The sequence below is a fragment of the Cavia porcellus genome, unplaced genomic scaffold (genome assembly GCF_034190915.1).
Source record: "Cavia porcellus strain 051 isolate PalLab524CR breed Dunkin Hartley unplaced genomic scaffold, mCavPor4.1 scaffold_24, whole genome shotgun sequence".
Taxonomy (NCBI): Eukaryota; Metazoa; Chordata; class Mammalia; order Rodentia; family Caviidae; genus Cavia; species Cavia porcellus.
The window spans coordinates 27,143,152-27,156,617 of record NW_026947507.1 but is presented as its reverse complement, the minus strand read 5'-3'; the positions used below and the strand labels follow the sequence as shown (position 1 = coordinate 27,156,617).

Below are 13,466 nucleotides of genomic sequence, written 5' to 3'. Positions count from 1 at the left end.
GTTCTAAACAAAGAGGCAGTGCCCAAAGAAATCTACCACACATACATCATATATACCCCATGTCTCTAAAAATTAAAAACAAACAGAAAAACTTTAAAACTGACCACCTTACTTAGAGAACAATTCACATAACAGCAGATTTCTCATCTGAAACCCAATAGGACAGATGGAAAAACAAATCAGTTTTCAAATACTAAAAAGAATTATTATTTATAAATTTAAACCTGGTACAACTATGATGAAAGAAAGCTAAAGTAAGGATCACTAACAAACCTAACTCTAGAGCAAATTTCTAAAGCAAATTTTAGAGAAAGAAAGTGATAACAAAAGAGACTCTAAAAATTCAGAAGGAAAAACATTGGAATAAGAAAAAGAAGAGCAAATAAAAGTCTGTATTTCTCATGAATTTTTGCTATATTAATGTTTGAAATAAAAAGGTCAACATAATTAAATACAATGTCCCATGAATGTAGAGGAAGCATATAAGAAAATTATATTTAAAAAGTGAAACTAAATGGAAGACTGCTGCAGACTGTTCAGAAATGTAAAACCTTAACATTATTAGCCTATTATAAGTTAAGTATGTTTACAGAAATCAACATAGACCGTGTCTTCAGTCAAGAAATAAATACCAACAAACTTAAAATAATCTAATTCATGAGTATATTCTTTATCTACAAAGAACAATTAAAAGCAGAAAAGATAAGAAAAGCTCCAGATATTTAGAAATTAAATAACATATTCTCAAATATGCTAGAAATCCAAGAAATTTGAAAGAAAAAATTACATAGATCAGAATGATAATAAATTTAACAAAATATTTGGTGAAGCTAAAGTAGGGCAGAGGGGAAAGTTTATAGCATCTAATGCTGATGCAGGCAAAATGGAAGTTACCAAAATAATAAACTACTTTCCTATCTTAAAAATTAGAAAAAAGGCTAAAATAGCCTTAATAAGCACAAGGAAGAAAATAATGAAAATAAATATCAATAAGTTTGTAAACAATAAAATAATACAAAAATCAATGAAACTGAAAACTGAATTATTTAAAAATAAAACTTCTAGCAAGAAAAACTGGAAAATACAGAAAGACACAAATTATGAATCCTGGTAATAAAATGGGCTATTGCTACTACCTCCAAAAGGAAATAAAAGAATACTAAATATAACCTTATTCTTATAAATTTAAAATTCTAAAAGAAATTAATCAATTCTCCAAAACCACCAACTAGCAAATTCTGTCAAAATAAACATGATGAATAGTCCTATACTAAATAAAGAAATTAAATTTGTTACTAATAAACCCTTGAAAAAAATAGTCAAGGAAAAAGTCTTAATTCAGAGTACAGACAGACCTAAATTGAGCTGTTGTTGGTTACAACACAGCTTCATTAGCAGGCACATCTTTTAAGTTAGTGTTGCTTATTGAAAGAAAGAGAGAGAGAGAGAGAGAGAGAGAGGGAGAGAGAGAGAGAGAGAGGAGAGAGAGAGAGAGAGAGAGAGAGAGAGAGAGAGAGAGAGAGAGAGAGAAAGAGATATTACCGTGTTATAACAACGAATTTGTATTACTGACTTATGATTTTTTCCCTATATTTTCTAAAACTTCAGAAAAAAGTTTGCTTAACTTACATGGGCAGATCTCACTATCAGTGAGCATGGAAAATTTATGTGCAGCTACGGAAAGTATAATAGAAAGAAATATACTTAAACATACCCTTCCAGAACAATTGTCTGCACTTCCATCTTTTGCTACATAACTTTGCCTGCTTTGTTGTGTATGGTTTGTTGAGAGATAAGAACTAAAAATTTTAAAATGTGATCACCAACAATCGTTTCACCCATGTTTCTTTTACTGTAAGACATACTGTTCCTACCAGAGTCCTCCAACTTATTACTCTCATCCTTCACATTTCATAAGGCAAAACTGATTTTCTCTATTTCAGTTTTTATCACCACAGTTTTGCAGCATATAATGGTCACATTCCTCTCGGGAGGAGCATGTGCACAAAACGCATCACGGTTCTTTTTCCATTCCCTTTCTGTTATTTTCTTTCCCCTCCCTCTATTTGGGGGAAAAAAAAAAAAAAGGCTTGCTCTATCTTTTTTTTTTTATGTTCTATCTTTTATTTTTTTATTTATATATAGGGTTTCTCATGGAAAAGAAAACAAGCAATATTTAAACTTATATGTCTGGTTTACTTCACTAAGACTATAATCTCTAGAGGCAACTCTTAAATTATGTTTCTTTGCTTTCACAAAAGTTATCAGTACAAATTTATATATTCACAAAAATTATATTTCACCAAAATATATTTTATATTTTCACAAAAAATACGTTTCTTTGCTTTCTTGAAAGCTATCCATTACAAATTTATATTTTCTATCCTTAACCCTACCATTGGTCAAATGATGTGCTAACCCATCGTTTGGAAATCAAAGATTTGATTAGGATTTCTCCCAGCCATGGCTGTAGTGTTGAGCTATCCTTGTTCACTCATCTTCTTTTTCGCAGGGATTTCTTCAGGCTTCGATATGAAACTACCTCCAAGACCAATGTGACTGTAGTGACTGTTGGAGTTTCTAAGATAGACATAACCCTTCTTAGTGACTAAGTTGTAGGAAAAGAACTTTTTTTCTGTGATGTCAGATTTTTAAGTGCTGTATTTGTACAAACATGTAAATTTTCCAGGATCAATTTTCATACTGGAAAATCCATGGATTAAGTGAGTTCAAGAAGAAGCCACATTTTTTTTTTTATTTTCACTCACTGCACTCTAATTAGATTAATTTATGTGTTTTTCTTGATTCAATAAAAGTATGACTTTTGGTGGAATGAGATATTGGTATCAGTTATGCATGTTTTTTATCCCTGATTTCACAATTATCACACATCGTATAGAGATGAACAAGTATTTAAAAAATAAACACCAAGAAAATGACCTTCTAAATTTGAGTCAGAACTTTCATCACTTTTAATTTTTATATTTCTGCTTTATAGCAAGTACTCCCTCCATTTCTCTTATCCTACAGGTACCTTGCATTATATGCAGAAATCATAATCATAACCTCTGTCTCTCTCAGTACAGTGGCCTCCATGAAGAAAGCTCCATATTTATCCAAGAGGACAAACTTCAATGTCAAGGATTTGCACTAGAATGGGGGAAGAAATTTTTATTATTTAAAAAGTGTTAACTAATAATGATTTATAGAGAATGTTACATAAGATTTATTCCCATTAGTCAGAAAATATGAGAAAATAAAGAACACTTGCAAATATAAACATTTCTTTTTAGATCTAGATTTGGAACTAACGCAGGCATTTTATAGCCTTAAAGTCTTTCACAGCCAAATAACATTTTGACTCAAAGAAAGGAGTTTTTCATATGCATATTTTTAAATTGAATAAACTTGATAAAAGAATGTGTACAATTCTGTGCAATACCTAAAATGAAATTATTTTAAAGGTTTTTTTCTGTTTTATCTCTTATATTCCTTATCTTTATGTCTTATATTCCTTATCTTATATCTTATATCCCTAAAAATCTTATACTTACAGTAAATGCTTATTGAAAATTTTTGATGGTTTCTTTGAAAAGTCAAGAAATCTATCTCAATTTTAAATACAAATTTTAATTGCCTCATTGGTCACTTCTCAGTGTCGTCTGCTTATTAACCAATTAATTCAATCAGACTCACTTTCGTTTAAGTGTTGGAAATGCATCCGTATGAGTTGTAGTAATTGAACTGATTGATGTGTTTCTCATATTTATTACAACTTTTAAAATTCATTTATCTACTGAATGTTTTAAAGGAAGTTAAAACACAAGAGATGTTGTTTATTAAATTAAGTATCTAATATATTGTCAGTTTGCTTAACCAGGGCCATCTATAAAAACAACAACAAAAGCCTGTTTGCATCTCATTCTAGCCCTATTTTTTTTTCTTTTTTGAGCCCACACTCTACAAAATTAAGAACAAATGAATTATAAGATTTACATGTTTTCGTACATGCATTTCCAAAAGGAGGATTTCAAAGGTTCTTTCTTCACATGTCCTATGATGGTATCAGCAAGTCTTTTCTTTGGTCTTGGATTTGTAATACCCAAGATTTTCTTTATTCCCCTCTTTGATCATGTTTAAGTTCATAGGTGAATTTGACACTGGCTGCAATCTCCTGGTTGACTTTTACAAATCAGATATGTTTTTCTATGCTGATGATTAAATAGCAACGAACCAGTTGTGTTTTTATGACAATTTGTCTACCATTAAATTATCTGTCTTGATAATATCAGACACTCAGGAAGCCTATGAATGCCCATCTTTCCTTACCTTCTCTCAGCTAGTTGTAAGAAAAGACGAACATTTGCATGATTGGCAAATATTTTTGTGTAAGGACAGGGTGAGAGGCTTGGCCAAGTCCCTTCCTTTTTTGGGGGGCCTTTTTCCTTTTTATTGGTACCGGGGATTGAACTCACGACTGCCTGCTTGCAAGTCCCTTCCAAGCCAGTCAGTCAGGATTGAGTTCCAGGATCCTGGCTTGGTGTCACTGAGACTGAAAGCCTTAGTGGACACAGTTATCATTTAACTAATGGGCTCAGCATGACAAGAGAATGACTTCCACCATAGTTTATCAAATAACCTGAATTAGCAATGCTCCCTTTCATCATTTTTGCTAAAGTGATTAAATCTTTTAACCAGAAAATGATATACCCCACAGATAGCTAAGAGATATGCAGGCAGTGGAACTGAAGGACGTAAATATGGAACAAAGAAAACATATAAAAGCAGGATGTACAATAATTCTAAATAACTATAGAAAGTTATCCCTTTGTATTTACAAGCCATAAGATCTTGAGTTGGCTGTAAAGATGTATGTAAAGCATCTGGCACATGGAGATTGTACCATAAATTGAACTTTTCCTATTTACCCTTGCAGTGGCTAGAGGCAACAATCAATTAGCATATTCTGAAAAAGAAACTAATGAAATTGTACTGTGTATTTATAGAAAAGAAATTTGAAGACCATTGAGGTCTTCAAAGATCCAACTCCAAGGATGATTAGAAACAGACCCCTGTCATTATATATTTTGTATTTATCTTTATGGATCTGTGGCGAATCTGAAAAGGAGGGTAAGAAAATCCAGAGGAGGGATGAATTTATTAAGTGACAGAGAAAAAGGCTGGGAATTTGAGAACTTTTTTCTCCCTGGGAGTTCTGATTTTGTGAAAGAGAAACATAATGGCCAAGCCCAGACCTAGGCCATCACTTAGTCTCCTAACAGCAGAGACTTGCTCTGCCCACGCTACCCAGCACACTCCACTTTGTGCATTAATTTATTTACCCTTGAATATCCTAGACTGGGATATACTGGGATACTGGGATGCTGGGAAGCAATGATAAAACATTCTTCTTACTACACACCCACCTTGACTTGCAAGTTTTTCCACCAACCCCCTTACATCTTACCTCACATCCAATACCCTTCCTCTGCTCTTCCTTGCTGTGTTTTGCTCATAGTAGGCTTTCAATTAATCCCTACTGAGGTGTTAAAGAGATAACCAAAGTGTTAACTGAAGTGTGAATCCTCCCAAGACTATTTCAGTGTTGAGAGCAGGGTCTTTGAAGACCCAAATGTTCAGTTATATAAAGAAAGTGACAGAAAAGGCTTTTCAGTCATTAATAGCAACAGTGAGTGAACTATTTCTCTTTAAAACAACATGCGCAGGAAATTAGCAGAGATAATGGTAAAGATTTTGCAGGATGGAACTCTGGGAATTGTGATAGATTTCAGAGCAGTACAAATGTAAGAACTATCACTTCCAACTTTAGAATTTTAAACTTGCAGTTCCCTTATAGATTCTACTGTACCATCAGATATGAAGTTACTCTATCAGAATCTTTTATTTCAAGATGTGTACAGTTATTCCTTGTCCACAAATGTTTATAATTTGAAGAAGTCTGGTGCTGTATTTTGGATAGTTGTCAGTGAAAGCTAGAAGCAAAAAGATTCCTTGAACAAGTTAGGAGAGGCGAGTTAGAATACATCAAACACACTTCATTTTTAGAGATAGGCTAGAAAGGTTTTTTTAAAAGGCCATTTTTACTTTAAATATTATTGACATCTGCCATGCATCAGGATTTCACCCAAGTCATAACTTCTGTTTTCATCATTAGATTTAAATTTTAAATGAATGAGGTTTTAAAACATGATGAAACATTCTTATTGTATCAAGAGTACTTCTTCACATTCTGATGTAGATAGATGAGGATGGAGGCAGAAGAGGAGGAAGACCACAGGACAGGAAGAAATAATGACAGGGTGAACCACTTACCAGACAAGAATTTAAACAATCTAAAGTGCATGGAAAGGTTCCCCACAACTAGCCTAAGGTAATTTCCTCCTTTTGGAAAACTAGGACACATTAGGGTCCTCTAAGTTATCTGATAAATGTTTATGTCAGTTAGGGCTTCTGTGAACTGCAGTGGCAGATTCCGTGCTCTTTCCCTGTGATTCAGCATAGTAGAAATGAGGGGAATTACAGAAAACATCTTTTAATCAGTTAAAAATAGTAGCTTTCCATGTTAATGTCATTCAATGAGTTCAAAATAGTAGCTTTTCCTTTTATTTAAATTGTTACACATTGATTGCAACCCCACATTTAAAGTTATAAATTAATTGCAATTGTCGTTTAATTTACATTTTAATGTTTTTGAAAAATGTTACACAACTGTCATCTGAGATTGAATTGGAAATAAACATAGTAGGCCTTGTTGGTATTCAAATAGCTCCTGAAATTTTGGGAACTGCAAGACCATTTCAAAGCTTTGAGAGCTAGAGTTTTGGACAACATATCTAATAATTCAAATATGGACACAGAACATTATGTAGTCTTTTGGCTTCCAGAAACCTCTTGAATTGCAATGTAATGCTCACTTCACCTGAAGCCTGTAAGCATGTGGGAGTGTCCACTCAGCTGATTCTGTTTATAGGGGGTAATTTTTAATTGTATATATATATATATATATATATATATATATATATATATATGTGTGTGTGTGTGTGTGTGTGTGTGTGTGTGTCATGAAGAATTGAAATATTAGGGCATCAAAGCACTCTTCTCCTTTTGCAGGAAAAAAACAAAAAAAACACAGAGGCCTTTAAAGTTTTTGATTCCCATCCTAGAACATAACACAGTCACCAAGGAGTTTCTATAAAGCCATTAAAATGCACTTACTCTGTGCGTGAGGGTTACGTGTACTAAAAGACCCTATGTGATTCTACCTTGAAAAGGGAAGAGAACCGGTTCATGTCTTTAACCTAGTCCAGATACCCACAACAAACTGCATTTCTTGATCAGGCAGATCTGCCCAGACCCGGTGATGGCCTCGCTCCAGGGCTGAGTTCAGTCCAGGTTTACAGGCTAGAAAGAACCCAAGCAATTGGTGAAGCATAAAGTTTTCTTCAGATCTCATTTTGCACATCTACCTGACTACCCTGGAAATCGCAGAGCAGGGCAACTGAGAGAGACCACGGACTCCGAGAGAGATCACCCGGGCGCAGGGAGAACCAGCAAGCTGCCTCGGGCTCGGAGAGCCCCTTTCGGAGGGGAGATGTTAGAAAGCAGACGCGGGTTTCTAGGCCCGGAGCTCCGGCATCCTCCGGCTCCAGCGCTGCGTCGCATCCGGAGCCCACTCACTCGCTGCAGCTGGGATTCCGGGAGCGGAAGGTGGGCCTGGAGGAGGTGGAAGAGGGGAAAGGAGGAGGTGGGGAAGGAGGAGCGGGTGAACCGAGGGGAACCGGCGGGCGCCGGGCGCGGGGGGAGGGTGGGCACGGGGCGCGCGTGGGCGCAGGAGCTGAGTGGACGGCTCCAGACGGCGGCGCGTGCTGCAGCTCCCGAGAGCAGGGAGCTGGCAGACTGGGCTACGTTTCCAGCAGGAGCTGCGAGCTCAGAGCCGGCGCACTGCAAGGTGATGTGCACGAAACGGCTTCTTTCTTTGCCCGCTGAGGGTCCCGAGGCTGGGGCTTCCTGCCTGATCCCCGCTCTCTTCCCGGGTCTGCGTGTGCATGAGTGCGGGGTCTGGGGGCGCATCCGGCGGGGAGAGGACACCCGCGTTCCTGCCTGCCTCTGCCTCCCTCTGCTCCCATCGCTGCCGATGCATGTCTTCCTGGGGAGCCCCGGTCTCCGTACCCCTGTCTGACACTGCCTGCACCCTCCCAACCCGGCTGTGTCTCTCCTTCCAGATGCTCGCGGTGCCCGCTGTATTGTGTGTGTGTGCAGCCGCTTGGTGCAGTCAGGCTCTGGCGGCCGCCGCGGCCGTGGCTGCGGCCGGGGGGCGGTCGGACGGCGGTAATTTTCTGGATGATAAACAATGGCTCACCACAATCTCTCAGTATGACAAGGCAGTCGGACAGAGGAACAAATTCCGAGACGTAAGTGCTGCGCACTCGCATCCCCAGAGGCGCGCGCGCTCAGCTCCGTGGCGAGGGCTTGCCGGGGCCGGGAGGGGTGGGAGTGGGGTCTGTTTTCCTAGAAAGGGATTTGGGGGTTCAGAGCTGCGCACTGCCGCTAACTTAGCAGCTCTGCTGCCTTCCTCCCGGCTGGGGCAAGGGACCACTTGCTTTGGTGATGTACAGGAGTTGGGATCCATCGGGTTCCCACTGAACCCCCTCCCTCTGTCCCTCTGTCCCCCTGGTCCTCTACCCCCAAACCCCAAAGATTTACAAAGTGCTGGCTCTACCTTCTCAACTTTTGAATGGTGTTTCTGGCGCTAGTCAACACGGCATGTGTGCCTTCGCGTTGTATTGTTACTAAAGTAACCAGGATCGATCCGTTACTAATGGTCCATTAAGGAATTTGAGGGAGGAGGCAGGAAGATGTAAAATTTATAAATGCCCGCTCTCCAAGAGTGGGAGGTTGTTTGGCGGCACCAGTACGCAGAAGTTGAACTGCTCCTGATTACATAAAATTGCCCATCTGATTTGTGTTTCAGCATTCACTTTAATGCAGAACGCGTTTGCAATGCATTTGGTTACATTTTAAGCACCCTGGTAAAATCTAAGGTGCAGGGATCTTGTAGGCTGCCGGGATCTTCTGAAGGATGAAAGTGATCAACTGTAGAACCCCTTGGAGAATTTCTCTACGGGTTTTTAAGAGGGAGCTAGTTTTAGAGACGCTGGATGTTCCTTTGCTTGGAGCCAGAGGCCAGGACTGCTAGACATTTTTTTTTTTCTCTCCATTTGATCTGCATGGAGCCAGGAGAGAGAGGCTTCTGTCCTGGGCGCAGTTCCTAAGGACACATCCAACTTGGTGTTCCGGTGAGGAGCTGCGCTGACCGCGGATTACTGCCTCCAGCCCCCCTTTAAGGAGCCAGAGTGATTCACAAAGACATTGGCAACCCTTCCGGTGACATTTGAGAGGATTTCTATGGAGGCCATCTGCAGTGCTCTACGTGGAGATGAGTTAACTTCTTTCATCAGCTGACACTCTGTCAGGATTTAGGAAAATAACTGGAAGCTTGGGGCTAGTTTTCATCTTGGTTTCTTTACCCCTTTCTCCCAGCTGCCCCTCTGTGAAGTAACTGAGAAGCCAAATCCCACCCAGGGGTTCTGAAGCAAAGATACTTTAAATTTAGGTGTAGCTAGTTGAGGCTGGGCAGATAGGATGAAAAATGATAATGATGCTACTTAATGGAGGACTTAAGGGTACATGCTTTGTCAACAAAGCTCAAACATTCCGTTGCTGAATGCTTACATATTTTAGGCTTATAATAACCTTACATTCAATGTAAAAAGTAAAGAAGCAAATGAGATAGTTATGAACCTGGAGAGAATTTCTGTTTTATCATGCCTTCATTTAATTAAAAAATATGTATATGATATGAAAAATGTTGTCAGTACTTGGTTAATGTGTTTCAAAATGAATTTTGGCCTTTCTTCATTAGAACATATTTTCAATCTTGCAGATCATAGAGTTCTCTTAATTTAGTTAAATTACTTTATTGAATTATGCAAAGTGAGCAGCCTACCCTTGCTCAGTTTGCATGTTTTTGGTTTAAGCTATCATAGCAAACTGAGATGCCCACTGTGGAACTAAACACTGTCGAGTTAGTGCAGCCAACTTCTATAGAGAGGGATTATTTTATTGCTGTAGTTTTTTCAGACATTCTTTTATGCCTTCAGGGGAAAGCCTCCAAAATTGTATGTACATTTACAAAAGGTGTTCATTGAGATATTTTGAATAACTGTCAGTTTGGAAGTGCACGTAGTACATGAAAATATAACAATGATTGATTAGAAAATCTTATAAAAGGTTTCAGACTTGTCATTTCAGTATGACAATTAATTTTTGTAAGGATGACTTCTGAAAGCCACAAGGAAGATAAGCTGTATCGTTTTCTCCCCTTAACCACCTGTTGCTCATTATGGACATGATGTAATGTTTGCTGAGAGCTTGAGTTCACAAATCATAACTCTGAATGGTTAATGTAGAATTCTTGGTTGGATCCTCCACTCCACTGCTGTTTCCATGTTTTCTTTCTTTTGGGGGTAATAATTATCTTAATAATTTTTTCTCCTGTATTTTCAGGAATTTTTTAGTTCATTTCTGGCTGGAAATTCATAATTATAAGACTTGGTTTCCAGTAAGAGTGTTCTACTCTAATCTACCTTTAAAGCTTCTGTATGAACACTTATGTCTGAGATAAGAGATTTACATACCTCAGTTCATACGATGGCAAAGAAATGAGGGAGTCTGTACTTCTTCTTACAGAAACAACTGAATGGAAGTACCATGTTACACGTCTCTGGAGCACTGAAATATAGTTAATGACATTTAGAAAGAAACCTTAGTGATGCTTCAGCGTAACTAATGGTGGCATTAATTGCTGCTTTCCTTCTTGTGAAAGGCTGTTCTACCAAACTGACAATGTTTTATAAGTGAAACCTTTATTTTGACATGTGCCTTTTTTGAATTATATTTGAAAACTATATTGAATCTTATGTAACAACACAAATTGGGATTATTTTAATTGAATAATTTTAAAAGTAAAAGTTTATTTTCATATATAAAATATATATAAAAGTAAGTTTATATTCCATATATAATGTACAAATATATTAGTTTGTGGTTAAGTTTTAGAGACAGGATGCATGAATAGGAAGTTTTGTAAGATTACACAGTAAATGATAGGCAGTGTTATGAGAATATAGATAAATATAAGAATGACTGCCCCTACTGACTCATCAGCTCAGTATAAATCAAATAAATAATAAAAGCCAAGTTGAGCTTACTATGAGTAAGCATTAACAAAAAGGAAGCTTCAAGTAATTTTAAGCACTCTACTAGCAAAGTTTCTCAAAATGAAATTTTCTTACATTTGTTGTCTTTAAATGCATACAAAATATAATTGCAGAGACATAAAGAATTTTTACCTCTTTAAAACTCTTTTAATATACTTGGAAATATCTGAAAATTCTAGTACAAAGTTTAATTTCTATGTTTTAAGAGCATGAATGAAAGTTTCACATTTAAAAATAAGTATAACAGATAGAACTGCTTTGTTATATTAGAATATACTTATATAACACTAAAATTGAAGAGACTGAGGTGTAGCACATATGTTAACATGCATGAGGCCCTGGGTTCAATCCCCAGTATGAAAAATATTAAACTCCAACCTCCTCTTTGTAATGAGATACTTTTAATAAATATCCTAGTGGGGCATTGTTTTCTCTTTTTTCACACTGCTGACTAATGATAAAATCAATAATAAAGGAGTCCCCAATGGTGGAATACCAGGAGTGCCAACATTTTCTCCCAGACCAGTGATAGAAAGCATTCCTTCATTAAATTCTTACATACATATTCAGAGAGTTTGAAATAAGAGTTATTATGAAGAAACTAAATCATCATATCACATGGCTCATGCATTATGTATTTCAATCATCTATATTTTATAAATTCAATTAAACAATACAATGTATCATATAATAAATGAGAAGAGAATTTGGAATTCAGTAACTTAGTTGGTAATGCACATTATAACATCATCATCAGCCTTATATCTTATTGATTTCACTGAAGTATATGAACTCATTAAGAATTATAGGAAAGGTGAAATATGAAAAGCCCTCAAATATTATATGTTCAAAGCAGTACAATAAAAATCTAGCAAAAGGAGAAATGATAGCAATGTTGATTTAAAAAATTATATAATAAAATCAACATTTTTCCATTAAAATAAACTGAAAGAAATGTCTAGATTAGATATAGTCTCAAGTAAAAATATCAGGAACTCATTTTGTACTTTAATAAATGGTTACCACGGTCAACTCCAAGTTACTCACGTTCCTTAAGTGATTGTTAGTAATCAATAGATACATTGGAAAAAGGGTAAAGCTGTACATTTTGACCTGAAATGATTTAAGTTTCTGGCATTAGAAAATTAAAGACTTTAGTGTTTTTAACATTGAAATTCTTTAGGGTAAGCTAAAGGACAAGTGCATTATCATAAAACTGTAACATACAGTTGGAATGGTCTCAGAGGCACTTCAGGTATAATATGATTTAATGAAAATGCCTGATTTGGTGATATTGAGTAGTAAGGAAACCTTTCTAAACTTTTTAAAAGCATCTCTTTTTCATCTGAGAGGAGATTCTTTGGTGAACAGATAAATGGAAAGATAATGGCTGATAGTTAGGAGTATTACCTCAGAGCTTAGAGGATTACAGAAAAGTAAGGACCCCGGAGTCTGTCACCTTTTACTTTTATAAAATTAAGTAAAACAGCTGGCTTCTCTGCCTACCTTTACATATCTTTGTGATACATTAAAATTAAAACACTGAAAAACTTTAAACACACTTCCTCTTTCTATTTTTTCAATGGATGTTGCACCTTGGTTGTAGTTCTACAGCAGCAGGCAGCACTTAGAACAGAGCAGGAACTGTCCTTTGGGCTGCCTTAGCAGGAGCCAGCAGTTAAACTGCTTCCACATTAGGTACCAAAATAAAACTAAAGTATTATCAATAATTTAGATAAACTGAGCACAGTAAACTTTTAGTCTCTCTGCTCAAAATACTTCCTTAATGGAGTATATCCAATTTTTATGAAAATGTACATTTTCATTATTTCACAGTATAAAACAATGTTTGTCACTGTGGCAATCATCAGTTTATAATGACGAGAACATAGACTTTCCTTGGGAATCCTTTCCAGTTAATTCATCTTCCTGGGTGTTTTCCTTTGTTGTATTATTATTATTGGCACTGTGTTTAGTCCTTATAAGCTTTGGACCATTATACACACAAAACATATAACATGTAGTAAAATACGTATTTTATAATATGTAACAGGATACACATTTACAGTTCATTGCGGTACTGTTCATACTGGGTTGTTACTCATCATGTTTAAGTCCTGAGCAGATTTTGTCTAGAAAGGTGACTTCTTAAGAGAAGCATTAACC

The 13,466-nt window shown here is 36.6% G+C and overlaps 1 protein-coding gene across 3 annotated transcripts in view; it reads left to right on the top strand.

The window, feature by feature from the left end:
- Nucleotides 1-7,555: 7,555 nt before the first annotated feature.
- The window catches only part of Anxa10 (annexin A10), a 478,482-nt gene continuing 472,571 nt past the window's right edge, over nucleotides 7,556-13,466 (top strand). For 2 of the 3 annotated variants that reach the window (XM_063234789.1, XM_063234786.1), the window contains exons 1-2: nucleotides 7,816-7,969; nucleotides 8,244-8,432. In XM_063234789.1, the coding sequence (XP_063090859.1) occupies nucleotides 8,244-8,432 (189 nt within the window). In that variant the 5' untranslated portion in view covers nucleotides 7,816-7,969. Of the gene's footprint in view, nucleotides 7,729-7,815; nucleotides 7,970-8,243; nucleotides 8,433-13,466 lie in introns of those variants that run through there. The other variant, XM_063234787.1, reaches the window with a different exon arrangement.